The 27,834-nt window shown below is 42.0% G+C and overlaps 7 protein-coding genes, 1 long non-coding RNA gene and 2 other non-coding genes across 16 annotated transcripts in view; 6 read left to right on the forward strand and 4 right to left on the reverse strand.

Annotated features, from left to right (window-relative positions):
* Window positions 1-549: 549 nt before the first annotated feature.
* On the forward strand, window positions 550-3,675 carry LOC6598678 (tetraspanin-31-A). 2 transcript variants are annotated; one of them, XR_003408413.1, is made up of 5 exons: window positions 550-686; window positions 1,024-1,191; window positions 1,439-1,807; window positions 1,879-2,445; window positions 2,549-2,616. XR_003408413.1 is itself a non-coding variant. In XM_026985240.1 (4 exons), exons 1-4 carry the CDS (start codon window positions 627-629, stop codon window positions 2,642-2,644), a joined length of 693 nt encoding a protein of 230 aa, XP_026841041.1. In that variant the 5' UTR covers window positions 553-626; the 3' UTR covers window positions 2,645-3,675. The 2 variants fall into 2 exon arrangements, 1 of the variants encoding a protein (XP_026841041.1); XM_026985240.1 differs by lacking the exon at window positions 1,879-2,445 and having other exon boundaries at window positions 553-686; window positions 2,549-3,675.
* Window positions 3,676-6,681: 3,006 nt separating this feature from the next.
* On the reverse strand, window positions 6,682-7,447 carry LOC6598679 (probable proteasome subunit beta type-2). Its single transcript, XM_002023730.2, has 2 exons — window positions 7,357-7,447; window positions 6,682-7,299 (listed from the first exon to the last, which is right to left on the reverse strand). Exons 1-2 carry the CDS (start codon window positions 7,445-7,447, stop codon window positions 6,764-6,766), a joined length of 627 nt encoding a protein of 208 aa, XP_002023766.1. The 3' UTR covers window positions 6,682-6,763.
* Window positions 7,448-9,522: 2,075 nt separating this feature from the next.
* LOC6598680 (uridine phosphorylase 1) lies at window positions 9,523-16,383 on the forward strand. 2 transcript variants are annotated; one of them, XM_026995227.1, is made up of 5 exons: window positions 9,523-9,592; window positions 14,746-14,869; window positions 15,149-15,496; window positions 15,561-15,932; window positions 16,007-16,383. In XM_026995227.1, the coding sequence occupies exons 1-5, from the start codon at window positions 9,537-9,539 to the stop codon at window positions 16,148-16,150; spliced, it is 1,044 nt and encodes a 347-aa protein (XP_026851028.1). In that variant the 5' UTR covers window positions 9,523-9,536; the 3' UTR covers window positions 16,151-16,383. The 2 variants fall into 2 exon arrangements, with proteins under 2 accessions (XP_026851028.1, XP_002023767.1); XM_002023731.2 differs by lacking the exon at window positions 9,523-9,592 and adding an exon at window positions 13,456-13,660.
* A 1,314-nt stretch (window positions 16,384-17,697) lies between these two features.
* On the forward strand, window positions 17,698-18,521 carry LOC113567455. The gene is made up of 4 exons (XR_003409450.1): window positions 17,698-17,759; window positions 17,821-18,097; window positions 18,169-18,224; window positions 18,286-18,521. It is a non-coding gene; the product is annotated as an uncharacterized LOC113567455 (long non-coding RNA).
* A 939-nt stretch (window positions 18,522-19,460) lies between these two features.
* LOC6598681 (uridine phosphorylase 1) lies at window positions 19,461-21,518 on the forward strand. 3 transcript variants are annotated; one of them, XM_002023732.2, is made up of 7 exons: window positions 19,461-19,523; window positions 19,919-19,957; window positions 20,022-20,142; window positions 20,198-20,539; window positions 20,610-20,751; window positions 20,832-21,025; window positions 21,420-21,518. In XM_002023732.2, exons 2-7 carry the CDS (start codon window positions 19,947-19,949, stop codon window positions 21,501-21,503), a joined length of 894 nt encoding a protein of 297 aa, XP_002023768.1. In that variant the 5' UTR covers window positions 19,461-19,523; window positions 19,919-19,946; the 3' UTR covers window positions 21,504-21,518. The 3 variants fall into 3 exon arrangements, with proteins under 3 accessions (XP_002023768.1, XP_026849901.1, XP_026849897.1); XM_026994100.1 differs by having other exon boundaries at window positions 19,461-19,481; XM_026994096.1 differs by lacking the exon at window positions 19,461-19,523 and adding an exon at window positions 19,626-19,708.
* Window positions 21,519-21,574: 56 nt separating this feature from the next.
* Window positions 21,575-23,288, reverse strand: LOC6598682 (sperm-associated antigen 1). The gene is made up of 6 exons (XM_002023733.2): window positions 23,234-23,288; window positions 22,971-23,175; window positions 22,489-22,904; window positions 22,306-22,433; window positions 22,104-22,231; window positions 21,575-22,048 (listed from the first exon to the last, which is right to left on the reverse strand). Exons 1-6 carry the CDS (start codon window positions 23,257-23,259, stop codon window positions 21,593-21,595), a joined length of 1,359 nt encoding a protein of 452 aa, XP_002023769.2. The 5' UTR covers window positions 23,260-23,288; the 3' UTR covers window positions 21,575-21,592.
* Window positions 23,289-23,554: 266 nt separating this feature from the next.
* Trnaq-uug lies at window positions 23,555-23,626 on the forward strand. Its single transcript has one exon. It is a non-coding gene; the product is annotated as a tRNA-Gln (tRNA).
* A 189-nt stretch (window positions 23,627-23,815) lies between these two features.
* Trnaq-uug lies at window positions 23,816-23,887 on the forward strand. The gene has a single exon. It is a non-coding gene; the product is annotated as a tRNA-Gln (tRNA).
* Window positions 23,888-24,290: 403 nt separating this feature from the next.
* Window positions 24,291-26,005, reverse strand: LOC6598652. Its single transcript, XM_002023734.2, has 4 exons — window positions 25,954-26,005; window positions 25,698-25,899; window positions 25,006-25,638; window positions 24,291-24,947 (listed from the first exon to the last, which is right to left on the reverse strand). Coding segments are annotated over exons 1-4 (1,461 nt in total). The 5' UTR covers window positions 25,955-26,005; the 3' UTR covers window positions 24,291-24,322.
* Window positions 26,006-26,806: 801 nt separating this feature from the next.
* Window positions 26,807-27,834, reverse strand: part of LOC6598653 (aminopeptidase N) — a 31,385-nt gene continuing 30,357 nt past the window's right edge. For 2 of the 3 annotated variants that reach the window (XM_026995040.1, XM_026995039.1), the window contains one exon: window positions 26,807-27,825. In XM_026995040.1, the coding sequence (XP_026850841.1) occupies window positions 27,570-27,825 (256 nt within the window). In that variant the 3' untranslated portion in view covers window positions 26,807-27,569. The remainder of the gene's footprint in view (window positions 27,826-27,834) is intronic. The other variant, XM_026995048.1, reaches the window with a different exon arrangement.

The raw sequence follows: 27,834 nt of genomic DNA on the forward strand, positions 1-27,834 counted from the left end.
ACATACCCTGGGGGAAATGAATGTTATAGAATTGTGAATAAGTTTGTCTTCTAAGGCTCCGTAGGTATCAGGATCGCTATAAATATTTACAAGATACTAATAATGTACTTGAATATGTCTAAAGAATATCAATTTGCGAAAAGGTCTTAATAAATTGCGTTTGATCTTCACATAAAATTAACGAAATAGGGTGCACAAAGGCCTATACACGCATCATGTCTTCAAATACCAGCAACATTGCGACTGTTTTTTTTGTTGAGCTATTTTGCTTAAACCTTGTTTTAAGCCAAATCCAATAAAAGCAAGTATTAAAAATAAGCCAGTTAAGTAGAAAATTGATTCATTAATCGGATAAAATTATGTGGGCATGGCTAAATGTTCTATATAGCTAGTAATATTCGACGGAAGATAAAAAACGAGGAATATGTAAAATATAACTTGACTTCGTCAGTGTATTTACGGTATATTTTCATATGAGTCGGTATATTTTGGTATATTCCTGAGGGTCGCACGGTATTTTTTATCGAAAATCAGTGAAAATTGCGCGACGGAGAAAATCGGGAAATAAATAAAGTGAATTAAATTAAATTAAATTCATCTCCAGCCGGACCAAAGTGTGCTGCAACATGTGCGGAGGATTCACCTGCTCGAAGAATGCGCTCATAGCGCTCAACATTTTGTATGTGGTAAGGAAACAGGAAAACAAACAAATGCAGAAAACCTCAGTGACAAAAACAACAACCAGGAAGTGGAACAACAAATGAAAAGCAGCAGCAAAAGCAACAATAACGATTGTGTTACGAGAAGATTATTAAATTACAGCGCCTAATGGCTTTTTATTGATTTTCTTGTGGCAGGTGCAGCAGACACACGCACATGCATTCGTTGTGTGTGTGTATGTGTACGTGTATGTATCCATACGTCCTGCTGCTGGCTTTGTGTCTGCCTGTTGTTCCTCTTGAAAATAGTCGACCTCCAGTGCACATCTTGAATACTTATGCTCCTCTCCTCTCTACCCACTAGATGATTGGTTTCCTGCTGATTGGCGTGGGGGTCTATGCGCGGGCCGCCTCCATTGTCACCAATCTGCCCATTGTGGGCGGCATCCTGGCTTGCGGCGTAATACTCATCTGCATCTCCATGCTGGGCCTCGCCGGCGCTGTGAAGCACCATCAAGTGATGCTCTTCTTTGTATCCTTTTCAACCACAAGAAAACCTTGCAAGCGCACGCACTGAAAGCGATTTCCACATAGAGCCGAAGGTCGTGGCCCTCGTGTCGAACAATGACATGAAAAGTGGCCTCATTATGAGTAAAGCAAATTATGACTGGGTCTCAACTGCAATGACGACAGCGCTGGCACCACTCTTGATAAGCATTTTGTATTCGCTTCCGTGGCTTTCCTTAACCCCTAGACTCTGTCTCTTTCTCTCCCCGCAGTACATGATCATCCTGTTTATGCTCTTCCTCATCCAATTCTCCATTGCCAGCTCTTGCCTGGCCGTCAATTCCGAGCAGCAGCAGCAGTTTGCCGAGCAGGGATGGATGACAGTGCCCCCAGAGTTGCGGCAACAGGTGCAGGAGAGCCTCCACTGCTGCGGCTTCAATGCCACCAGCAGCATCAATCTCCCGACGTCTCCCTTGGCTCCGACAGACGAACCCTCTTGTGAGCTGGTGAATCGAAAGTGCTGCGAACAGTCGAACGATGTGGATTGTCATTGCCCCGCTTGTGGTCCCATGCTGGAGGACAAGATCGACTATGCGTTCAAGCTGTGCGGCGGTCTGGGCATCTTCTTCAGCTTCACCGAGGTGCGTGCATAGAAATATAATGGTGTAAACTAACTAAATCTAAACTCCATCCATCCACATGCTGCCTTTAGTTTGTTGGCGTCTGGCTAACCGTGCGCTATCGCAATCAAAAGGATCCGCGGGGCTTGCCTAGCGCCTTTCTCTAAATTTTTCACTAAATCAGAACAGAAATAGATATCCCCGACATATGTAGCAACAGGCAAAGTTATATCGATTTATGTGTGTGTATCTCTGTCTCCCTGTATCTCTCTTTCTGCGAAATGTTGCTATGGATGTGGGGGAGAATTTCATGGGTCATAGACCAGAAGAGAGAGCTCTTTGGGTCTGCATACATCTTATATATTTATACCATCTACAAACACATATATACAGATATATATAATCGCATTGCAGCAGAAATATGTACGTAATGTGTTAGGTCGTAATTGATATACAATACAACTTTAGACATATATACACTCATACAGATATAGTGTTATATATATATATATATAGAGGAGGAGAGAGCCAGGTGTTTAATCCATATAAAGCAATCAACAATCCCTTCTTAACCCTACATTCTAACACTCTTTATCTTGAACTAACTAAAAACCAACTGCCGGGCTCTTTGACTAAGCCCAATCGACCAGAGGCCAAGGGTGAGACATGTTTAAGCATTATTGTGTCTTCATTTTCCTTGCTTTTTCTTATGCAACCCTCTTCGAATGATCTCAGACTAATGTATCTTTGGTTTTCTCTTAGGTCTTGGCCGTTTTCCTGGCACGTCGCTATCGCAATCAACACGATCCCTGCTATCTGCCTGCCCGCGCCGTATTTCCACACAACTATCTGTACTGATCGGCCCAAGGATATGGTTAAGGATTGAACAATATGGATACAGGAACGATACATGGTGCATTTTTAGTCAAAGGGACGAAGGCTGAATACTCTTATTTGTACAACATATGCGCGTACGTTTCCTAGCAAGAATCGAATACCATACTCGAACAAGAGATTACCCGAAAGCAGGGGAGAGAGTGCTCAATGCTGCTACTGCTGCTGCTGCTAATTTTTAAACAATTTTTATTGTATATGTATAGTTTATTTGAATTGCACAAAGATGGGCGCGGGATATGTACCGCCCCTAAAAGAGATTATGTTTAGCTGTAATGTTTTACTCTAAGTTAAGTTGTGCTGTTTTCCACACCTTTGTTAGCTATTTTGAAAGCCTTTCTTTGCAACTCGCAACAATCATGAATGACTCAACTGCTGTACCACGAGAGAAACTACGACAAGAGAAACATTTCGGAAACCTGATCTTCAAGTAGAATCTTACAACCAAGTCAACAATTGTAACTAGCAACCTAGTAAGCAACTAAAACTAAACTAAACCTAGACATAACGCAACGTAACACATCAACCTATATACATACAAAACGTGTTTGCATATTCAACAATACTCTCAATGTTAGTTGTGTGTTAATGATCCAAAAGAACAAAAACGAACAAAAAAATGAAAACATTAAGTAACCCAACTACAAAATATACATGTCAACAATTATATACAAATCTCTAAAAGATAGACAACCTCCTACCGCGCATAGGCACACTGCTCTTTTCCACAGTTTCTGCTCTGTTTTTCCGCACTTGCTTGACTTTCTCTGCCACTTTTCTCCCTCTCTCGCTATCCGTCTCGTAATTTACAGAACAAACACACATCACACCACGCTTCCTCCTTTCACACACACACACACACAACATATGGAAATAGTTTTCCCTTGTCTCCACGTTTCCAGTTTCCTTTCGAGCGACAAATAAACCATTAGATAATATTCTCTGTATTCTGTGCTGTGATTGAAGTAAATATGATCTTTAAAACAACAACAAAACTTGATTCCAGTTTTGAGTTTCATTTACCAATCAGTTTCGTTCCTTAATGAGGAAAGTCCTCCTCCATGCCTCCCAAAGGAGCAGCGAACTGACATCATTAGCAAAGTGTCTCCGCTTACCACAAAACTGTCGCCTGTCGCAAAAGTGTCAGACAGTGGAACGAAAGTTCTGGTGGCTGTGCAACAGTTCTGGCAGAGGACTATTTTCAACTTGCATTTTATAATTAAAATATGTTTTATTTTAGTTTATTTCACAGACAATTTTACTTATAAGTCAATGAAAATGGTCAACTAGTGGCTCAAGCTCTACTGGACGTGAACAAAACTGACCTTGGAAGAGGTAGTGGGGCAGCTTGAGAGCAAGCCTGAAGACCCAAATGAGGTTTGCGAGACAGTAGAGCACAACCTTTAGGAGTCCGTAAGGCTTTATATATGCGGAGATCTGCGGAAGATACAGGCCATGATTGAGGCCATTCGTAACTCGCTGAACAACAAGCCCTTGCTGTTCCGACCGTCGCTCTAGTCGGTAGAATATTTTTAATCGAATGTGGTGAATATTTTTTCCATTTCTATTCGATGTAGGCTTGTCTCTTACCTACACTCGGGCAGGCCTTCTTCCTTAAAATGTATGCTTGCAAATTCAGCGGAATATATTCCACAGTGCCCGCTGCGTCTACAAATACCATAAGCATCATAAGCGGCTAGAAGATTAACGCTCGCACTTTGTTTGACGCCTCCCCAGAGGGACGACGACGCCCCACCCAACCACCGACCGAGAAATGGGCGCAGACGTGTCCCCCAATGGCGAAAACAAATTCCTGAGTTTGTTCCGACGAAAATGTTGCCTCAATTGCTGAATTTTCACTCAAACTTACGCCATAAAATGGGCCAAGTTCAACGCACTTGGGCGCACGGAAAAAGCTGAGATAAAGAGAGAGAGGCGAACTGAGTGGGAGAGAGCGTAGGAGAGAGAGCAAGCAGATTGATTACGTAACAATTGCTCAGACGCATGAGACGTCAGGGGCTGCCAGGGACAACATTTCCGCTTTTGCGTGGTGGAATGTGGGCGTGGTGGCAGGAGTGTCAACCTGGATGTAGGCCCAGCCACCCCCCTTGGCGACACCCTCAATGGAAGTGGTCAACAACAGCTGTGCCTCCAACCATTTTCCTGTATGCAAACAGGAATTGAAAATGCCTCTTGAAACGTCAAAGGGAAATGGGATGGAAAATCATGAGTATCTGACAAATAGATGAGCGAAATGAGCGTCGATCTGTGTAAGAGTGTGTGTCTATTTGTGTGCCCACTGGTGTCTGTCACGCAGGAAACACTCATGTCTCCCATTGACACGTGTCTGATATTAAAATTCCTATCGGTTATGGATTCCATTAGGGATGCAGAGCCTTTCGAATGTCCTTGAAACAGCCGCCATATGCTTGGTTCTCAACTGTTGATCCAAGGCAGTCAACGTTGCGTATGGACAATGTCTTGGCCATTGCGTGCTTTTGTGAGTGATAAGATTTAATTGCTACTATACCCTTCGAGAAGATATTATGACCTAGTAGATAGTTTTGCAGCGCATCCAAGACAAAATCTTTGTGGCAAAAGCTTTTTGTTGTTCTGAAGAAAATCTATAAAAATTCCACAAACTTTTCTTCCTCATAGCTCAACTAAGTTCATAGGATTGGTGGATCTTTAAGAGTATCAACAGATTCAGATTCGGCTCCCAAAAGTAAGATTTGCTCTTGTTATTCAGTGAAATGGAAACTTAAGCGGTGCTACAAGCATTTATATCTTGTCACTTGGGGAAATTGCTCAATGGATGAGTGACTTGACGACTTGCAGAGCCATCAAACAGCGCACTCAATGCGATTGTTGAAAATTCATCAAAGCAAACAATTTAACAGCCGCTTAAATTTTACTCTACCTCTCTCTCGCTCTCTTAATTCACTTGTTTTATGGACTACTTTGTCCAACGTAATTCGTAGTTGGTGTTCGTAATTCATGTTGGTGTCATGTCTGTCCGTCCGTCGGTCTGTTCGTCTGAGCCGCAGTCAAGCGTGAGGCATGGGGCATGTGTCTGTGAAAGCTCAGATATTAGGCAATACATATAAAACAGTACCATTTGAATGTCAATGTCAAATTAAAGTCATACGCACTATTGATTAGGATTAATTAAACCCACTGACAACCTCTGATCTCATCTAAGGTTATAGAACTTTATGATTATTCCGTTGCTGAGCTACAAATTCTTCTTGTGTGGGGACCACATCATCACCTTGGCATTGAACGAATACTGTTTCGGTATAAACAAGCAGTATTTCTGGTAAACAAATAGAAATACTTACATTTCGAGAAGGAGGAAACCGTTTTGTTTGTTTTGATTAGACAGTGGAAACTCAATTGTGTGGCATTGGAAGATAAATGGCTCTAAAGGTGTTAAAGCATTTATCCAGATATAATAAAACATTCTTGTTTGTTAAACTCTTCAGAAAAACGTACCTTTAAAAGCTATTTTCCATCACTCTTTGAAATCAGATCATGATTTGAATTTTCACACATCAGAAACAACCATTTAACATCCACACAAGCATTCATATCTTTCCACTTCATGCAGCTTTTTCCATTAGGGAAAAATGTCTGCTTCGCGGATTTATGAAATTCTTTCGCAAACAAAATCCACAATTCGCTTCAATGGAAAACGTTTTACGAGCAGCATAAATAAACAAATAAAGGCACAAATACAGACATTTTTCGTTGTTTTATGGGCTATAGAGATGCGTTTGCATGGGACCTATAACACGGCGTATGCGCAATATTTAATTAAATTGAGTACGCTGCGCCCCCCTCGGGTAAGCTCAAATGAGGCTCGGAATGCAATTTGCCAACACCTTTAATGCCGTTAAAAATGCTCATTAAAAGTTTACCGCAAACAGGGCTCTGCGATATCCATTTCAACCAGGGCAAGTCCTGAGTTCTCTCCGTGATATCCTTTCGCAGGCATTAAATTTGATTTTGGTTCATTTTATTTATTAGATGGCAAATTGAGGGTAAAGATCCGACTTGTATGAAGTGGACGAAATCAATATTTTAAAGACTCGATGGCGGCGCCGTCTTTAAAGAGTCCGCATTGATAGCTTCCAGCTCGGTGATGCCATTTGCCTTCACCACGAACACCTCAAAGTTGCGCATGTTGAGAACGACACGCTCATGGACTGCTGCCACGCATTTCTTCAAGACGTGGTAGGCTGTCGGTTCATCAATGTCTGGCGAGTAGTCTTTTTGGAAAATGGAGTTAAATACGGGCAGTCCCAAACCTTGGCCACTATATGGAACGGACACTAAGCCCCCGAACTCATCGATTTGATGCAATTGAGGTCCCGCCTGTGGATCCCACCCAGCAATCAGTGCAGAGACCTTAAAGTTGAGATTCGCATTCACACTTGAATATATCTGTTTGCCAGCAAAGTGAGCCATGCTCCTCACGGACGGACTTTGTCCATTATGTTGCACTCTATGCAAAGCCATGTGCCTCGCGATTAAGCTCATAAAACGTTGCGGATCTCCTCCATTGCCCGCGGCAGCAATCATGGCAAAGTCACCGAGGCGTTCTATCTTTGATTTGCCTGGAATATGGTCTTAAATGAGTAAATGCATTCCAAAACGTAGCCATTCGAGCTAACCTTGACCCAACACTATTAGGCCTTTGCCTACCACTGTGTCAGCGGATATAAGGACGAAATCCTTCCCCTTTATGGCCAAAATGGTATCCATATTGTATCGTAAATGTCAATGCTAAATAATATTAATGCCTCGTACTGTGAGAAAGTTCATATGACATAACTAAATCGGCAAGGCCTCCTCTGACTGTAGCATCATTAATCAAAGCTTAAAGATATCCTTAAATTCAGTCGACTCCAGATTGTATATCCTCTCTGTGAGTCCTTGCCCCTCAGCACAATAATTAAGACACGGACTTGGACAGGACAGCAAGGATGAACGGAGGTTGGGTTTCTTTGTGCGCAGCAGCTGTTGCATGGAATGAACCCACCTAGCCCCCTAATGCCCACTCTTCGCCACCCGACTCCGAGTGAGATTTGCGAGAAAATTGTATAGTTTATATACATATATCTTTGCTGACGTTTACCAGCTCGGTGCGACTGCGGATTTGCAGAATATAATTAAATTTTTCCATGCACCATAAACAACAATTTGCCGAGCAGCATTTGAGTGAATCTGCTCGGCGCTTTTCCGCCTCAAAGTTGAGCTAAATTCCGATTGAGTGATAGCCAGAGCAGAGCCAACATATTCGCTTGGTTGGACTCCTCGTCGTCAGTCTGTCTTGTACTCTCGCGCAGCTCTGGTGGCGCTCTCTTTCCTGTCCGCTTCTGTGTTCGTGCCGTGGTACGTGTGAGTGTCTGAGAGAGAGATAGAGAAAGAGAGAAAGTTCCTTTCACGTGCCTGCAGATAAACAATGCAGAAAAGCACATCGAAACAACAAAAGAATATCGTGATATAGCTACAAAAATAATTGTGTTAAATTGCTTTTCTTCCATTGCATCTGGCAGCCATAGCTACCGACCGATTCGAGGCACACGGAGCCCCACATATCAACTCCCAACTCTTTACGTAAGTCAACAGACTAGGAACACCTTTACCTTATAACTACTTTGAAATGACTGCTCTCGTGTGTAGACTAAGACTCCGTCGGACTGTTTGGGGTAGAAAATCAATAGCTCGATTCCAAGTGTTATCCAGGATACACACAAATGCACGGAATGTATCTGGGTCCCAGATGTTTTGTAGGCAACGGTGCTCCAACTAATGAAAAAGTTATCGAGAACGACGTTAAGGGCTTCTAGCCACCCTTTCTGTGCTCTGCCGTTCTGTGTGTATCATCATCAGCTGAGCATTCGCATTCTTTCATGGTTCAACAAACGCTTTCAAGACTTTAATCTATGCCATTTAATGGGTCAACGTAGTCCGTAGTCAGCAGAATCGCTGGGTAGATAGGTCTGGGCCATACAAGGGTGATTTATGACATGATAAAAAAACGAGGATACACGAGGGTTGGGGTACGAGGGTACGCATCACAAATGAATGGGGATTATGCAAATATTTTTGCAATTTCCTATTCATAAATATTGCTTTCTAAAGACTTTAATCCCTTCTAAGGATCCCCCACAGACCCTTGGAGGCATATGCAACAGTTTTGTTGTCATTCTGTTGCTTCTGTCGCGTCTGCTTGTTCTCATTTAAAATTCAAAACATAATCAGCAGCCTCGTAAATATTGTTCCAAAACAAAAATCAGCAAACTGGACAAATTCGGGGACCCTCCACGCCACTGCCACTCAAAGGGCACTCTTGAGTGCCCTGGGTTTGGTCAGGCTAATTGTTGTTAGCCTTGAACTTTCACCCTCGAACAAACAAGAAAGATACTCGCATTTTGCCGCATAGTGTGGCCTAACTTTGGGGGAGGCCATGGCCTGCGGCGGAAATTGCCAACGGCTAAGCCGACCCCAAAACATTTTGCTAGTCGCAAACGTTTCAAGGGCTCAAGGACTCAGATCTGATGCTGCCCCACACGAACACGCCCAGGCCTTAACATTGGCACGTGACGTTTCCCTGACGTTTTTAATTAAAAGCTGTCCAAATGCTGTTGCCACTGTTTCCTCCATCGTTTCCGTTTTGCCACTGTTTCCCCTCGCCCCGTTCTCCCTGTGGCACGCATTTAAATGGTCTCAGCAGGGGCTCAAGAGGGGGCTTTACATTTAAAACACGCCTTCACTTTGCGCTTTAGCAGTGCGAGCTATTAAAATTCCATTTTCATTTAATTTCTCTTTTACAGGGTCCCGCCGCAAGATGTCGCTGCTGCTCACCGGCATCAGCAATTCCCTCTCCGACGAGGAGCTGGACGAGTAAGTACATACCACACAATACCACCCCCCGGAAACCATAAAACTAACCAAGTTTGTGGCCCAAAATTAACTGCACGGCTTCAACTTTCCTTTAACTTCATTTGAAGTTTTTGTTTTGCATCACCAGAAAATGTTTTCTGTCAAGAAAGGAGAACAATGCTGGTGCCGTAAATTTCAACTTGGGCGAAATAATGGCCACCCTAAAAACTTGCCAAAGAAATTCCTTTTACCTGAATGTTATTGTTGATATTTTCATAACATATCCTTATGTTCCAAGTCGGTAGATATTATCTTATAAATCTTGTAAAAAATCTTTCCAAGTTGTATTTAATTTTTTTCGTGAATTTAGTCTCCTAAAAGTATACCTTGTAAAATTTAGAAATTTCTCAAATATACTTTTGTTTGAACCAAAAAGTATACCACAATTGTCCCAAGAATTTTAGGAGAATTTCCAGTGGGAACCTACCAACCAGTAGATTTTTCCACGATCCCTTCTTTTCTAATTAAGAAAATCCCCCTTGATGACAGCCAAATCATTTCTAATTGACTTAAGCCTAATGCCACAATAGCCCAAAACACACACAAATTGCCTTTAATTACTGGCTCATTCAGATATCAGCAATGGGTTTATAAATAGATGTGCCTAGGACCAAATTTTCTACAGAATTATGACCTGCAGTGGAGCGTAGGCGTAGGCGGGCACAAGGTCGAAGGGATATGAATGGGGTAGTCGACAGCCACAGGCGTTTGTTTATCGGCCCCCAAGGCCCACGCATTATCCGGAATTGTGGGTAGACGATGGGGTAGTACGTGGGTGGTTTTCTGCCATTACTCATACGCACAGTAGCCGAGAAAGTTCTAGGACGAGCAAAATAATACAGAACCAATTATCGATTGGCCTTGGAATATCCTAGCCAGAGAAGATTGGACCCGATGCCCATTCCAGAGGCGTTCCCAGTGGCCTGTGAGTAATGCAATTTGGGATGAATACGATTAGGGTGACAGCATGACGTGACTTGGCAGACTTTTGCTTTCTCTTTGTCATTTCTCATTTCTCATTTCTTGGGGGAAAGTAATTCTCTCGAAGCCGCCTGCACTATCCCCAGCATCATTTGAATTTCTCGTTTTACAGGCAGCCTCATTGTTTGACTCTTGGCTTGACCTTACTCTTAATAATTACCCAACCAGGTCTTATCGGTACCCCAGCAGCCAGCAGCCAGCAGGCAGAAGCCAGAAGACCTTTATGGCTTTGTTCAGGGAAATGCAATTACTTTTTCCACTTGGCAGCAGGCAGTAGGAGAACATTGTGTGTATTCCATAAGGAACAACATAGGATCCATTTAAAGCTCCCTGATTAATGATTTGCGCCGTAACGTGACATGTGAGAAATTTATTCAAAGCTTTTTCACGACTCATAAGCTCGCAGATGGTTTTCCCCCGCCCTGGGGTCAGCTGTAGGCCAAGGTGGGGATGGGCATTCGCATAGGGTTACAGAAATAGATCAAGTATTTCAGTTTAGGACACGGCTAGTGGCTGCCACTGACATTTGTTGCTGCCACAGACAGTCGAGTCGGCGTCGTCGTCGTCGACAGAAAGCACTCAAGTAAAATGACCCAAAGGAAAGACTTGAAATGGTCTAGTTTCAGTCTTGTTTTCCCATGAGACAGCGAATTCCGAAATGGGATCCGTACTTCAGCTCGATTTACTTGTTTTGTCAATGAGTTTTTCTCTTTCAAACCGTTATCCAAACAAATATTGAGAAAAACACTTGATACATTTAGCTCGGCTTGCATTTGCTTGCATAAATAACGGGTTTTGTATGGCTTTAATGGCAGGCAAAGTCCATCAATGAACCAACTGTCGGTTACGGGGAATCGGCCAAGTTAATTACGGTTGGCATTAACTGAATACCACCTCTTTCCGCTCTCCGCTGCGATGCTATTGCTGTGAGTGTTTGGCGTCGTTGGCGACCTCAAAAATTTAGCTTGCGAGCTAGTTCACGTACATAGCTCTCGGCATACCAATCTGTATCTGCCTCTCTTTCCCTGTCTCTGCCGATATGTCCAAGCACAGGCGAGCCCCCTTTTCGTTTTCATTGCTTTGCTGGCGCTTTTGCTCTTTTTAAGATACCCTAGTGAGGGGTATTTTAAGCTAGCAGGCACTTCAAGAAGATACAAATTACATATGCTTCTATCTTATTTGTATTAAACCTTATCGTTCAAGGTTAGAGTTATTGCTTATATATGGGGTATCCGAGTGGTTCTGATGACGAAACTAGGTCTAGAGGCTCTGTCGAAACAATATACCTTTGTCACGGGTCGGCACGGCCCTACCTATTGTGAAAAGTCGCTGCTGCTGCACTGCAATGCACTAAAAAAAACTGCAGGCCTTCGTTTGGCCTGGGTCATGCGACTTCGGCTCTTGTTGTCTCACTTTTTTGGCAGAGCGTAAACACCAGTTGGGTGTTCAGCCGTCGACAAAGAAGGACCACACTTGATAACATCTTTAAAAGCTTTTGTTTTATTTAACACGAAAGTTTTAGCACGAACTAGTGCAAACTGCAAATCATTTTTCCCAGTGTAAAGCACTAGACGAGTTTCGTCTGCAAGCGTGTTCGGTAAGCGCCCTGCATAGCATCTCAGTTTTAAAGGTAATCCAAAATACCATAGTGTCCTGTGGTATTCTAATTCGTAGAATGATCAATGATTAACAATCTCCCTATAGCCCAATCCTTTTATATTATATATGTATATCTAAATTTCATCTGAAAGGGTACATAGGAGCCTCAGGCCCCAAGCTAGACTTTCTTTCTTGCTTGTTTTTCTTTATTTTTTCTTTTTTTTCCAAGTTCCCTTTTTGCTGTGCTGACTCTTTTCCTTTCTACTTTTTGTGTCGATTCACTGGCTTATGTGCAGACATTGTGCTCCTCTTTGGACTGTCTTTCGCTGTCGCTTCGCTTATGTATATTTTATGACTCGGCTTGAATTTACCCACAGTACTTATATATGTACATATGTACATACATATGGATGAACCCCACCAAAATCGTATGGCGCAGGGCCGAGAGTAGGCCTGGGGGACTGACTGTCTGGCAGTTGTGGAGCAATTCTTGGAGCTCGTGATGAAATGAACATCTGGCGAATCACTAGCAGAATAAATACATATAAAACTTAACTTTGGCCATTTCTTTAATTGATTATACTTTTCACATTTTCGGTTTGTTTGATTCTCATTTGCAAATATCAGAGTTGAAAAATGTTAAGCTTAAGCATAGGCCAAGTCTCCGAACCAGTTTATAAATATGCATAGTTAAAAAATTCCATACCACAATTAGCATATATTAAGAATAAAGCTAATGATCCGATTCGTCGAGAGTCTGCCGCACAGAACACCCTGTAATTGGGCACACGCCTACATTTATACACGAGTACATACATATTGCAATTTGTAATAGGGATTACGCAAATTTGTTATGTTTCGCTGCATTCCGTGGCTGAGACAGCTATAAATTGCACTTGATCAGCGTCTGCTGTGGCTGCTGATTGCTATCAGTGAGACAGAGAGAGAGAGAAAGAGAGAGAGAATTGACCGTGACCCTTACATCATGTCATGTGGCATTTATTAAGATCTGTACAAATCAAAATGCGCAGCATAAGTGACATCTGAACTTCCGTTTCTCGGACAGAGCGACTACATCCAACGGTATTCATCATCCCATCCACCATTCGTACCGTTCGTAGTCGCTCGTTAAGAGCGCTCGTACCCGCCCTCGGCTAGCCCGGGTATATAAGACCCGGCGGAGCAGTGAACAATTTTTTTGTTTCGCTTGAAACGTTGACGTGTATACATCGCTTGTTCGCATCGGTTTCTGCTTTCGTGTTCGGGTTTAGTCCCTCTCTTTGAGTGCGTTTTTATAAGTCCGTTAGTGGCTAGAAGGCTGTAAGGACACGGTGACATCATGCCACCCACAATCACTGCCAACAAGTCGCATGACTTTAAGGCCCACTACGATCTCGCCCATATGCAGGATGGAGAGACAGACGATGCATACGTGCAGAGAATCACGAGGTAAGGATGCAAAAAGAACGAAAACCGGTTGGGTTGGCATAGGTTCAAACTTCAGACAGCAGCTGCCGTCTGGCAGGATTCGGGGGTTGTTCGGGGTCCTTGGCGGGCCATCGAACCACCTGGTGACTCAGCCAATAGATGCTCTATGTAAAGGAATGCGCAATGCAGTATCTAGTTGGCATAATGACACATCGCTCTGCTGGCACTCGGATGGTAAAGATACTAAGAAGCAACGATACCTCGGAAGAGCCATGCAAAGAGCCAAACCAAACGACACAGAGGCACAGAACAGTTGGCCAAATATTTGCTCTTGCCAGTGGGGGTGTGTCCGACCGCCAAACACCCTTCCTGCCCGTACTGATCCGGTTTCAATAGTCATCAATCAGAACGCGTCAAAGCACAGCATTATGATCGGATGTTTGCTCAAGTACTTAGGAAATTGCTCATTTGTATACGTACTATAAGATTATCAACCTTATCAATCAAGGTCAAGACTTTGCCGAGAGACTCTCTGATTATGCTTATGTCACAGAGTGTTTTTGCCATTTGTTTTGCTCACAGTTGGAACTTGTTTTCTTTTTTTGGGCAAACATATATGTGTGTATGTATATTTTTTCGGCGTTGACGCACTTGATAATGACTGTGGGGGGGCGCGTTGGCAAATTTCGGGCGCTGCCTTCCTATACATTTCCATTATGCAAAGTTTGATTAGAGAAGTGAAATCCGCTTTGTTTATTTAGTCATCGATTGTTTGCATAGTACACCGAATCGCGGTGGTTTTACTCTCTTTCAAATAGCATATCACATAGCATCGATGACGAAACATTTCCCATAAAAGACTCATTAAACCACTGACACTTTTTTTTATCTACGCTACTCGTATTTCTCCGAAATAGATAACAGTATAAAACTATGTCAAATCAGAGCACGAATTTTAATGAGTTTCGCTTCGATTCGGTGTTAATAATAGACTTACATTTGGTTGAAAGTTGAGTGGAGCTCGTACACATATACTTCGAGTATCTGCCTTTATATACCCTATAATTGGTGGCCTGGTGTCTAATTTGTATGCCTCTATTTCGCAGATACTCTGATGGAACTGTCAAATTGCGCAACTCGAACATTGAGCTGATGGACCAGGATATTCTCTATCATCTGGCTTTGGGCAGTGAGAGTCATGATCTGCAAGAGATGTTTGGCGATGTTAAGGTGAGATAAACTACCAAATTTTGCACTATGCATTATTCATTCGAGTTTTTGATCGGATAATGAGGGACAAGACCAGACCTAGACCCTGTTTTATTATCACATCAAATGGAATTCACTTCATTATATGTTTCAGTCTTATTAATTGGTAAATTAATTAACAATCCTAATAACGAAACTTGATATTGCAGTTTCCCCTGCAGGGATCCCCCTGTCCCCTTTGTGTTTTACAATTATTTACCTTTCTGAACTATTCATATATTTTCATATAACGCTGACCAGTTCGTTTGCATGGGCGGAACACCGAAGCGCATGGAGAACTTTGCACACTTCATTATGGACGAGATAGGTTACAAGCTGCCCGCTGGCACCCAGCTGCAGGACATCAGTGCCTACTCGTATCGCTACTCGATGTACAAAGTTGGTCCTGTGCTTTGTGTCAGTCACGGCATGGGAACGCCCTCGGTCAGCATTCTGATGCACGAGATGATCAAGCTGATGTACCATGCCAAGTGCATTGATCCGATCTTCATACGCATCGGCACTTGTGGCGGCATCGGAGTGGAGGGCGGCACTGTCATCATCACCGAGGATGCCCTGGATGGTCAGCTTAGGAATTCCCATGAATTCGTAAGTAAAAGTCCTCTAAAAGCTCTATGATCCAATCGAAAATACAACACTCCATACATTGCAGACCATTCTTGGCGAGACCGTGCACCGTCCGGCCAAGTTGGACAAGAAGCTGGCCCGTGATCTGAAATCCCTGCACAGTGCCGACGATCCCTATGACACCATCATCGGCAAGACCCAGTGCACAAATGATTTCTACGAGGGCCAGGGCCGCCTGGATGGCGCCTTCTGCGAGTTCTCCGAGAACGATAAGATGGCCTACCTGGAGAAGCTTCGCGACCATGGTGTGGTCAACATCGAAATGGAGAGCACCATCTTCGCAGCCCTGACCCACCATGCCGGCATTAAGGCAGCCGTCGTCTGTGTGGCTATTCTGAATCGTCTGAACGGCGATCAGGTGAACGCCCCCAAAGAGGTCCTGCACGAGTGGCAGCAGGTGAGGAGCGATGGAAATCAAGTCTGACTGAATTAACGCTCACCCAATATCATTTATCATTCACACACCCACAGCGCCCCCAGATACTTGTGGCACGCTACATAAGGAAGGTGCTAACCCGCGACGGCCAGCTGAAGAATCTGTTCGGGCATCAGGGATCGATAAAGTCGCCCCGTCGCTTCAAGCTCGTCCAGCAGGAGTCCCAGGCCCACGAGTAGACACTCGATCATCTTGCCTGTCCCTATCATTTGAGGATACCCTCTACGAATATCGGTGTCGCATCTCTCCAGTATACAATGGTGTTTCAACATTCCCTAGTTTAGCTCTGCTTAAGTTCCTAGTTTCATTTCCGTGTATATCAACCTCATTAGCTTATTTAAACCCAAGCATATTGTATGTATATTCATTTAGCAATAAAATGCTGAACTGCGTTCCCTACGTCCCACAAAAATCTAATACGTATATCGTATATCGTGTAACCGTTTATATTTAGATAAACATATATCAAAGGTTATCAATAATAAATGAAATCACAAAATGGTTTTCGAAAAAGAAGAACAAAGCTAATAACAAATAGATCAAATAAAAAAAAAAATTGTTAATTGTTATGTTGCATATTCTATATGGAGCTAATCGATAATAATGAATGGATTCATAAAAAATAGGAACTATGAACCTAAAATAATATTTCATAAATTATTCAATTCAATTGTATTGTAATTCTTAAACATTGGTTAAATGTAAATGTTGATTAATGTTGCTAACTTATCTCAAGCCTATATACTGTATAACGAAACCAACAGCTAATCTTACTCTATCAAATTCTATCAATCCAAAACAAAATCAACCACAAAATGCTGAAAAACAAACATAAATAGGCACTCTAAAAATTATACAAGTTATATTGTAAAAACGAAGTTTACAACAATTATGAATATTTCAACAGTATATTAAAAACAAATTGTATTTAAATGACACAAACGTTCAAATTCAATGGGGGCTAAATAATTAAGAAAGAAAGTATAGATAATCATGACTAAAACAGAATTAAATGTAGGAAGGCAGTCTGTTGTCCATATATTTTTTATTGGTGATACAGTACGACCTTACGGCATTTAATCCACTGATAGAATCACATCTTACAGCACATCATCAGGGTATCAATAAGGGTCAAGGGAGGATGTTTCTGACCACATGGCATTTCTAACACGAATCTTACAATTCAATTGAATTGAATGGATTCAACATCCGAACTCCACCCAAAAATATGCTACAAAATTTCATTTCTACATGATACTATATAATAGGAATTGTTTTTCAAGCTGCTAGTAGTAGGATATCCATTAAAGAGGCCTCCCAATGCCTAAGATTAGCTCTTCCCGGTCAGTAGAAAATCTGGGACCGCCAGCGTCTTCTATTGTCCATGGACAGTGGATGCAAAACGGATCCTTCTCGCTTTTAAACCTATGTAGGTGGTATTTAATGCACCCATGTGCTGTTAAGAGCTGCAAGTAGATGGCCTGTTCCTGTGCCCCTAAACCAGCCAGAGCCAGAGGCTGTGTCCACTGCTGCTGGTTGGTTCTGCTGGTACTGCTCCTTGGTCTGCTGATTCTCTGCATTTCATCTTGCTTTTCTACAAAGAATTGACTCACAATTTTCCGATACGTTTGACAGTCCTAGAAAGGCCTACTTTTGAAATTACCCTTACCAAAATAATAAAAAATTCTCATTTTTGTAATATAGTACAACATAGCAGCATTGAGCTGGATTTTCAGAATTAGACTATACTTATTGAGCTGGAGCTCGTGTCGACAACGTGTAAATGGAGTAAGTTTCGATTTGAGAGAACCTTGTGTCTGGTAAAGCCTTGCTTAATTCTTCTCTCCAGTTCCCTGAGCGTAGCCATATTTCTCTATGGGCGTTTCTACTTTAATTTGTTGTTCCCCTATGGCTCTATGAACGCGACCATTCAAGAGGCCCTCGGAGAGGAATATATGTTGAGGAGCGAAGAAGAATATCCCGAGATGCGTCACATCCTTTTCCTGCTTTTATTGGCGTTCAATGTGTGTATGGAGCTGTAGCAACAATCCATCCACAATCCGTAATGTTAAAAGCAGCAGCATGATGTTTCTTATGATTTTTTTATTTAAAAAGGTATCCTTAAGGTGAGAGGTCCAATTGCATTTTAAATCAAATTTGTTGGAAAAAAACTAGTGTTTTACCTGAATTTTCACAGCTAATCTGAACATATTGGAAACAACTTAAGATCCTTAGAAGCATCCACACAATGCGGTGAGTGTTGCCCTAATGGAAATCATCTAGAAAATATGTACATGTTGTTTAATTCTCGCAGTCACAGCTTTTTATTGATACTGCTACCAGTTGAATCCGTATGGCTACACAAACTTGACCATTCAGGAGGCTCTCGGGGATGAATATGTGATGTGGAGGGGCGTCTTCAAACAATTATTCAATTATTATGAAATACACGACACTCTTCTGTGTGTAATGGCAATTAATAATTAAGCCACTAGCTATCAATACAATACAATACCAAATGTTAAAGCCCTCCATCAAGAGCCGTTGATGCGCCCCTAATTATTAAATGTTACTTACATATGCATGTTTATTTACATATGTATATAGTATGATATGTATTGCGCAGCGGCTTAGACCCAACATTCTTCAAGCACGCGTTGTTGGGCTGCCTAGACACGTACTTTTGCCGATTCTGCACGTCTTGGGTGTTTTGTCACGTGAAGCGGCTCATGTAGCGTTCCATCCATTTGAAGAAGTGTATGATCGTCTACCGTCGGATAGCTTATAAATGTACAATGTACATACATATTTATTTGTGAGAAAGACCCGTTTTGCTGCTGCGCGAGTGCAATTGGAAGATAAGCCCTGAACTGCATATAACCGCTACTCAGTCAGTGTTTCCCCTTTTCGTACCTTTTTCTCATATCTTCAAAATAGTGGATGTGTGTAACGCCCAGAAGAGAGCGTTTCCGACTTCTAAAAGTATATATATGTCAGATTTATATTAAAGTATGGTGTATTAATAATTTCAAGGGTACCATTATTGACTGTTTTCTCCCGACTTTTAATCAACTTTTCGCTTCTGCTTCCAAAAACCCACTCCCATATCGATAACCCCTTATCGGTTAGGTCTTTTAAACATCGGTTAAGTCCGGCTATATCGGTTAGTTCTTATCGATGGTATCTTAACTTCGAATGTTAATTTAGATGGGATAGTGTTAACTGCTTGATACACTGTCCTTTACATTCGGCCCTCCTGCTCATCTTCATCTGTCCCAGATGATAATATATCATCGTTCTCTGGGACTCTCTTGCGCCTTCTCAATGTTATCTTTCGCTTGGTCGCTGTTAAACTGCGTAACCAACTCCTCGTTGAGCATTGTCTGTACATCTTTGTTCCAAACATGACATCGCATGGCGACGACTTCAACGATTTCAGTTCAGTACTCTGCCAGCCGTCGACGCGATCACAACCTCGTCCAGCAGTCAGTCGCGTTCAAGTGTCGCATAGTAGGTGACGAGCCCCTCCTAGTTCTAAATAAAATAATATATGTATGTATATATTGCATATACATATTTGTGTGTGTTGATATTATTAAATGAGCTTTTAGTGGAAAAATATAGATAAGATTATCAATTTGGCAACACGCTGGCAACAAGAAGGCCTGATCAATGAGAGTGTGTGAACGTAGCCGCTTTCCTTGGCAGTGTTAATTCATAGAGGGACTACCCACGCTGTATGTTGACTTTTTTCCGTGAACAGATTATTTTTTTTCCTAAAAACTTTTTGTAAATATTTTTTCAAATAATGATAATAATGATAGCTGTAACTGTCATAAATAATGGCATACCAAAAACTTAAATTTTCATTGCAAAAACCCGAAATATTGAAAAATGGGTGGTATGTTCACTTTTTTCCGTGACTGTATATTTCTTTCCTATGCTAGTTCTAGGCACGTGCAACGCTTACGGACAATGTCGCAAATGTAAGACACCATAAAACTGACCGGCTATACACAGATATCTGAACAAGTACCATCTTATCAACAGCATACAATTGAAGAATCACCACCTAGATGGCATGTCAACCGATTTTTTGTACCATCTGGCAATTAATGTGGCCGACACCAAGGACACCAGGGACATTCAGAGTCAGTTTGGCGATGTCAGGGTAAGGCTTAGGTCAATCAATCGAATGTGAGTCAATCAGGATACCATCTCCACAGTTTATCTTAACGGGTGGTACCTCTATACGTATGCTGCAATTAGCGAAATATCTGCGAAAATTGTTCGGTGTGGAGGACACTAGCGATCCTGTGGATCTGTGCAAGAAGGGACATCGCTACGCAATGTACAAGGTGGGACCTGTGATCTGTGTCAGCCACGGTGTCGGCTCCTCCACCTTCAGCGTTGTGCTCCACGAGCTGCTGAAGCTGGTCCACTACGCCAAGTGCAAGGATCCGGTCTTCCTGCGTATCGGCACCTGCGGCGGGATCGGTGTACCCCCCGGCACGGTTGTCGTAACGAAGAATGCCTTCAACGGCTTGCTCCGCAACGAACACGAGATTGTAAGTGGATCCGCTTCGGTTGAACACTTCAGTTAGTTAATTAATTATTACCATCCCATTTGCTAATTAGGCAATTCTCGGAGAGCGTGTGGTGCGACCCGCCCAGTTCCCTGAGAGTGTGATCAAGGACATTCTGGCATATGGTGCCCGGGACGATGATGGTTTCCAAATTATAAGTGCCAACACCATGGGCACAGACTGCTTCTACGAGGGTAAGTGTGCAAGGGTCAAGTGGGTCAAGTGGTTCATAGAAAAAGCCGTAGCCATCACAATGCTTATTGGATTGACTTAGGTCAGGGACGTACTGATGGCGCCATATGTGAATACAGTGCTGAGGACAAGATGAAATTCTTGAAGAAGTGCCATGACCTGGGCATTCGCAACATCGAAATGGAGGCCAGCATGTTCGCTTCGGTCACCCAGAAGATTGGCGTGAAGGCTGGCGACATCTGTGTGACCCTACTCAATCGTCTGGACGGCGATCAGGTGAGCTTCCAAAATATCCCTAGCCAAATGTCGAAAAAGTTTAGCGCAAATAACTGATGAGCGGTTTTTTCCTTAAGAGAAAAACTGTAAAAAAGCATGCACCCTCGTTCTCTCTCTCTGAGCAGCAGACTTAATTTCTTTTCGTTTCGGTTTTCTGTTGAGCAGTTCGTATCATTCCCCTGACAAGTGACACTGAAAGCCCGCGAAGCTTGACATACGCAAACGACTTTTTGAATCGTCGTTCACGAGCAAACGGTCCGAGAATAAGCAGAGGCAAAGAGAACGGAAAGAACTGCTCTTAGTCTTTTTGCTGAAAGTGTGAAGAACACTTATTTTGCGAGCTATTAAGTATTTGCGGCAAAACCAATAAACCAATAAATCAATGAATCCACAGGTTGACTCCGAGAAGAAGGAGGAGTATGAGCACCGCCCCTTCCTTGTTTTGGGTCGCTACATTCAGGAACTTTTGAAGAAATAAATGGCCATTTCCACACATGCCTTGGCCTTATACTATCAACGTTCCAAAGTTCAATATTTCATAATGTTGTATCTAAATAAATGTGTCAATTATATCTCCTCTATCAGCAGCTTGTTGTTCCTTTTGGTGTTGGTCTGGGGCATACGTAGCATTGCTGTCAACGTGGAGGGTGCTTCGCTTATGAGTGGCTGTGTCTGTGTCTTGGGTGCGGATGCAGTGGGAGCGTTGAATTTATTGCCCAACGCTTCGGCTGCAGTAATCAGTTTGCTTTTGACCACACGATTCGGTTTCACCAGCTCGGCCAGATCATATTCCTTGAGAGGAGGTGGCTTCGCCACTGGAACTGTCTTCGCCACTGGATCAGTAATTTTTTTGGAATTATCCTTAGGTTTGGCCGGTGCATCTGGCTTTAACTCCTCAATCATCAAACGGGTGGCATGACTCGGAGCAAGTTCTCCGAGCTGATTATTTAGCAGTTCCAGGGCTTTTAAGGCAGCAGCATTATCCGGCTGCAGGTCTAGAACGCGCTGGTAAAGATGGAGGGACTAAAGGAACAGAATTGCCATTATTGCCATCATCAATAAGAGACACTTTAATTACCTCGCGGCGACATCCTTGGGCATAGCTGGCATCGGCCAGGCGAAGACGAGCCTTCAGATTGTCTGGCTCCATTTCCAGACATGCCTTGCAGTCCGATATAGCGGCTAGATAGTTCTTCACTTTCATATCTATGAAAGTAAAAACAAGTGCCGTTAATCTTTCAAAAGCCACTAACTTAATCTTGACCCTCGTTGAAACTTACGTGACACCGCGCGATTGTTGTAGGCCCGAGCTGCATTCTCGGGATCGTAGATAATGGCACAATTGTATTCTTCTATGGCACTTTCATACTCCTTCGACTTGAAGTATTCGTTGCCACGTAAACGACGTCTGAAATGAGTCGCAAATCAACAGAAATCCTGAGAATGAGATGGATGGTACCCACTTTTCAGCGAATTGCTCTCGTTCCACCTGGCTTAGTTTCTTAAGCTGTTCCTGGAGGCGCTCCTGTAGTTCATTCCTTTCACTTTTCAACACTTCTTCAGAGATCGGAGTGGGGTCTGGTCGATTTTTTTGCTCTTCCTGCTCTTTAGTGCGCTCCTCCGCCAGTTCCATGCGCAGTATTTCCTCGTCGGGATCGTACTTGTCCCATTTGTTGTAGTCTGTTGAACGGATTCGCTTTTCCGTAGTCTTTGGGGGCTCTGGAGGAGCTTTTACTGGCTTTGATTGCTTAGTGCTGGACAAATCCGCGTCTATTTTGGCCGGTTTCCGCATAGGTGCCAAATCCAAACCCAAGCATTCCACGTCATTCTTTAGTTCGTTTAAGGCATTGTCCTTCGACTTGATGTCATGTGTCCAATCCTTAAAAATAGATAATGGAACTCTAAATGTTTAATCCCCTAACGACAGCTAGATTCCGATATTTACCAGAATGGGTTTAAGTTCCTGTTTATCAAGGATATCGCTGTTTTGTATCGGCTCCTCGTAGCGGAACAATTTACTGTTGGGCTTCAGCTCCTTCAGTTTTTCCTCGGAACAACGCTGCAGGTCCGGGAAATAGCCCTCCTCCCCAGATCGTAGGATTTGCACAATTTTCTCCATTTCCCGTGCATTTTTACACGTTTCCACATAACTAGATGGTGGAAAGGTATGATGTTTCGTTTGAAGTTGTTTTTAAAACATCCGCATACCTAAAATCCAGATGGCTCAAGGGCATATTATATTTCTCCAACAAAGTCTTCCGCTTTTCCATTTTGAATTCTTTATATTTCTATTCGCACAGAGAAATAAATATAAACTGTCTGTTTTTCTGTTTGTTTGGAACTGACATTATCGATTCAACAAAATTTGCTTCTCACCCGGCCTGCTTGACAACAGATATAAACAGCAATCGTGTTGTGGATATTTTTTTATCGGCATTTAAAATTAGAAATTAACCGAAACACTGGGGTGAAATGCAGAACAAACCGCATTTGGCTGAAAATTGCGTTTTAGCAGCTGTCCGACAACAAGGTTCTATGGTGTAATGGTTAGCACTCTGGACTTTGAATCCAGCGATCCGAGTTCAAATCTCGGTAGAACCTGCATTTATAAAATGTGTTATCTTTTTATGAATGTTATATAATTTCTTTTGTTTTTAATTTTAAAACATTTTTTGGAAACAAATTTCACATCGTGGCAGTATCTGAAAGTTAGTTGGTGAAATTTTTCGTATTATATGCCCATGCCTTCCGCGCCCACTTTTATTTGGTTTAGCGGCAGCCTGACAGCACGGTTCTATGGTGTAATGGTTAGCACTCTGGACTTTGAATCCAGCGATCCGAGTTCAAATCTCGGTAGAACCTTAAGACACCAAATGTGGTTCACTTTTATACTTCTTATAAAAACTCATTTTTGTAGCAGCAATTTTGACAACAAACACAAAGTGAATGTCAAAATTTTAATGTCGATAATGCAGTTGTCTCTGCTGATAGTTACATCAATATGTATTTGCTTTGTAGAAGTAGTGTAGTTAACGTGTAGTTGCCATGCACGAATCTACTTGATTAAATCTTTCCTGTAGTTTTCCAACATTTAAGAGCGTCTCCACAGTATAATGGCGAGAATATTCATTTTAGTGCACGAGAGTATTGTATATCCCGTGGAGAATAATGTGGCCTCCCATTGCCGTGCACCGGGTGTGCACCGGGAGAGCAGACCATCCATATACTTTTTAATAACTAACAAAACATATTTGTTATAGTTTTAATGAAATGAAACAGGCTTTTATTTAAAGCAATTTAATGCTTATTTAGCTTTAATTGCTTACGTTCCATATTATGAAGAACATCGTAAATACATCTCTTGGCCTCTAAAAACAGATCGTCATCCAGTACTAGTAACTCTTTTGCAACAAATTGTGTGAATTGCTCTACAGATTTTTGCTTATGGCTCGAGGGATTGTCGTCTGGCTGTTCGGTACTCTCGTCTGTCTCCTCTGCTTCTTCTAGGTCCTGCATGTAGTCTTTACAAGTTTCTGAATCATTATTATTAGCGTTATTAAATTCACTAAAATCTACAGGGCTCTCAACCGGAGAACACCCTTCATCTGTGTGTTCTAAGAGCTGATTTGTAGCCGAATCACTTGGGGGTTCTGGATGGCTAGAAGGTGCTTCTGCTGCCTCTTCAAGGACCCAGCAGAAGGAATCATCGGAGTCGTTGGCATCTTGCTGTTTCTGTTCTTCCAAAGGATCTGGAAACTGACTACGAGATTCGGCCTTCATTTTATTGGGGAACCAATCGTCGGAACTGCTGCTGGTATCGTGATGTGTTTCAATAAGTATGCCATTCAGAGGGCCCACCACATCCACCAGTTTAGCATAGTGAATCCACTCCGAGTTGGCTCCATAGATTTCATGTTCAGATCTAAAATTGCGTAAGAATTTAATAAAACTGCTGCATAAAGGTTTTCGAATGCTCTCACTTGAATGTACGCTTCAAAGATTCCATTTTCGCCTTAACGTCCGAGGGTATCTTGTCCAATCCTACGCCATATGTTTGCAGCTCATTTTTCATAGCTCGGTAGATATCCGCCTTCTTCTTTCCCTCTCCCAGCAAGTCGCCCACATAGTTCTTCCACACTTCAATGAACGTAACTTCCTCTTCAATGGTCCAATTCCTGCGTGGACGCTTGGGTTGTCTGAGCTTGCCTGCTTTGGTGTATAGTGAATTCGGCTTTGAATTCTGGACACTCTGCTTGGAATTCTTGGCGTTGCTAGATGTATGCTGTTTTGCCGGTGGCTCCTGGCGGTCCTCGTTTATTTTTTGCTTCTTTGCCGATGGCTCCTGGTATACCTCGCTCGTTGAACTGCTGGGTGGCGTACAGTCTTCCTCGTCAAGCAGCAAACTAGTGCACTCGTCCACATAGACCTGGTTGAACGGTTTATTATCTGGAATATTTGTTTTTCTTGATCTGGTTTTTCTCGTTTGCTTAGCAACGGTTTCGTCGGAGTCGAAGCTCTCTTCCAGCTCTTTTAATTGCGTTCCGAATATTGTTTCCAGAGTTTTAAAGTGCCGCCATTTGCGCGTTTGCAACTTTTCATCACCTTTTGCGATGCTGCAAGTAAGGAATATTTTAAAGCGAGTCCTGATGGCCCATCAAGTGACTTTACTTACTGGAAATACTTGCGCTTGAACGAGTTCATTTTCATTTTGATTCCCACGGGATTTATTTCAATGCCTTCAAATCGGAACTCGTCCTCCAGAAGTCGGCAAATTTCAATTTGTTTTTTGCCGCTGCGGTACAGATCCAAATTGTCGGACCAGATCCGAATGAAGGTGTCCTCTTCGGCGGGGAGCCATTTGCGCTTGCTGCCCACTATAAAGATATGTTAACTATGCCTTTTAACAATTAATCCTAAGCAAAACTTACTTTTTTATTCGGACTATTTACACATTAATTGTTATTGTTTACAAAATTCTACTGTTTCTAGAGGTGTCACACCATCTATCGCACTATCGATAGTATCGATTTTTAAAATCATTTCATTCAAAACTATCGAGTTCAACTTATATCTTACATATTACTCGTTTTTGATATTCCGTGGAATATTAATAGCTAGATAGATCTCTCAGCTCTGCCCGGATAATTTTATCTGATTAATGAATCAATTTTCTAATTGACTGGCTTATTTTAAATACTTGCTTTTATTGAATTTCTATATTGAAAATGAAATTTAATAAATTGAAGAAATTGACAAAATATACCAATATATACCGATATACCGTAATCGATGGTTTGACAGCTCTATTCTGACCGATCCTAATATACCGAAATATACCGACTCATTTCAAAATATACCATACATATACTGACGAATTCAAATTATTTTATACACATTCCTCGTTTTTGATATTCCGTGGAATATTACTAGCTAGATGGGTCTATCCGATTAATAAACGTATTTTCTACTTGACTGGTTTAATTTAAATACTTACTTTTATTGGATTTTGCCTAAAAAAAAGGTTTTAGCAAACAAAAAAAAGTTAACCAGTAATCGTTTCGCGCCGGAGCGCCAGTGTGACCAAGTCCAAAACGAAACCAAGTGCCAAAAATAAAGTAAATTACCAGAGCTGCGCTTGCGCGCTCTTGATTTTCCTGCACTTCATTCAAAAATCAGATGGAAAATTAAACAAAATAAGAAGAAAAGCCATTTATATTGAATAAAATTACGTAAATACATAGTTTATTTCCAATGTTAGGTATAAGCTTTAAAACTTATTTACATGGTTGTGCAGCAAGCGATATAAGTATTTTAGTGTTGGGCTTTACAAAATACATAATAGGTACTTGTACATTAATAAATATATATGTGTTTATATAAATGTATGTATTTTTGTGTGTGCATGTGTGTGTACGCTTATTGCTTTAACAACATTTTTAACCATGCATTAAGGACACTCATTTTTCCACCCCATCCCATCCCACCCATCCTTATGGATGGTCGCTTCTTCCCGCAATATCTTAATAAACTGTAGGCGTGCACTACCTTTCTTGATTTTGATGTGACTAAAAAATAGATTTTTGGTTTACTTAGTGCTAATTTGATTCGCTTAGGATCTACGTAGGTGTGCACAAAAGTAGAGTACTTGACAATCATGGTTCATCATATCATAGTATAAAGATAAGATTTTACAAAAGCAGCATTAGATCTATTGTTACTCAAACACGATGTGCGGTGAGTGCTCTCACTATTTCTGCATTAATAGGAACGTTACAGAGCAATACCAAGAAGCAGAAGAAGCCCGACTTATAATAAATAAATATACAATTGCAAAAAGTATATCGTTTACCTAAATTATGTTGGCTAACTTACACGTTTATATCACTTTTCGCAAATAATTCGTTTTCTTTAAATTAATTTGAGGCTTTCGAATGAATACAAATAATGGTAATAGTTATCATAATAATTAAATCGCGTTTTTGGTTGAATTCAATTTGAGTTTTCTTTTCTTGTTGTTCTTTCTTCAGCTTCAGCTTTAGCCAACTTAGAATATGTTAATCTGGAACTCGCTGACAATGCCCTCGAGGAAGTTCTTGAGGCTGTGGTAGGAGTGTGTGCGCCAATAGATATTATCGTTGACCTGCTCCATGGCCAGGTTGATAGCTGTCTCGACGGCCCTGAGGCCCAGCTTGCGGCAATTGATGGCCAGGTCCTGCAGCTGCTGCTTGTGGTACTCCTTGTTCATGTAGATGGTCAAGGATTTGATCATCTCGGAGAGGGTGGAGAAACCATCGCCGTAGCTGTGAGTA

This window comes from Drosophila persimilis, unplaced genomic scaffold (genome assembly GCF_003286085.1).
Source record: "Drosophila persimilis strain 14011-0111.01,24,50 unplaced genomic scaffold, DperRS2 tig00000000-arrow-pilon, whole genome shotgun sequence".
In the NCBI taxonomy this organism is placed as follows: domain Eukaryota; kingdom Metazoa; phylum Arthropoda; class Insecta; order Diptera; family Drosophilidae; genus Drosophila; species Drosophila persimilis.

Coding starts and splice junctions, on each gene's coding strand:
- LOC6598679 (XM_002023730.2), bottom strand. CDS start 7,447: ATGGATACCATTTTGGCCATAAAGGGGAAGGATTTCGTCCTTATATCC. Junction 7,300..7,356: donor CCTAATAGTGTTGGGTCAAG/GTTAGCTCGAAT, acceptor ACCATATTCCAG/GCAAATCAAAGATAGAACGC.
- LOC6598680 (XM_002023731.2), top strand. CDS start 13,551: ATGCCACCCACAATCACTGCCAACAAGTCGCATGACTTTAAGGCCCAC. Junction 14,870..15,148: donor AGATGTTTGGCGATGTTAAG/GTGAGATAAACT, acceptor AACGCTGACCAG/TTCGTTTGCATGGGCGGAAC. Junction 15,933..16,006: donor TCCTGCACGAGTGGCAGCAG/GTGAGGAGCGAT, acceptor ACACACCCACAG/CGCCCCCAGATACTTGTGGC.
- LOC6598681 (XM_002023732.2), top strand. Junction 20,752..20,831: donor CACAGACTGCTTCTACGAGG/GTAAGTGTGCAA, acceptor GGATTGACTTAG/GTCAGGGACGTACTGATGGC. Junction 21,026..21,419: donor ATCGTCTGGACGGCGATCAG/GTGAGCTTCCAA, acceptor ATGAATCCACAG/GTTGACTCCGAGAAGAAGGA.
- LOC6598678 (XM_026985240.1), top strand. CDS start 627: ATGTGCGGAGGATTCACCTGCTCGAAGAATGCGCTCATAGCGCTCAAC. Junction 1,192..1,438: donor ATCAAGTGATGCTCTTCTTT/GTATCCTTTTCA, acceptor CTCTCCCCGCAG/TACATGATCATCCTGTTTAT. Junction 1,808..2,548: donor TCTTCTTCAGCTTCACCGAG/GTGCGTGCATAG, acceptor GTTTTCTCTTAG/GTCTTGGCCGTTTTCCTGGC.
- LOC6598682 (XM_002023733.2), bottom strand. CDS start 23,259: ATGCCCTTGAGCCATCTGGATTTTAG. Junction 22,905..22,970: donor AGGAACTTAAACCCATTCTG/GTAAATATCGGA, acceptor TCTATTTTTAAG/GATTGGACACATGACATCAA. Junction 22,232..22,305: donor CAACAATCGCGCGGTGTCAC/GTAAGTTTCAAC, acceptor TTACTTTCATAG/ATATGAAAGTGAAGAACTAT.
- LOC6598652 (XM_002023734.2), bottom strand. Junction 25,639..25,697: donor TTCAAGCGCAAGTATTTCCA/GTAAGTAAAGTC, acceptor CCTTACTTGCAG/CATCGCAAAAGGTGATGAAA. Junction 24,948..25,005: donor TCTTTGAAGCGTACATTCAA/GTGAGAGCATTC, acceptor ACGCAATTTTAG/ATCTGAACATGAAATCTATG.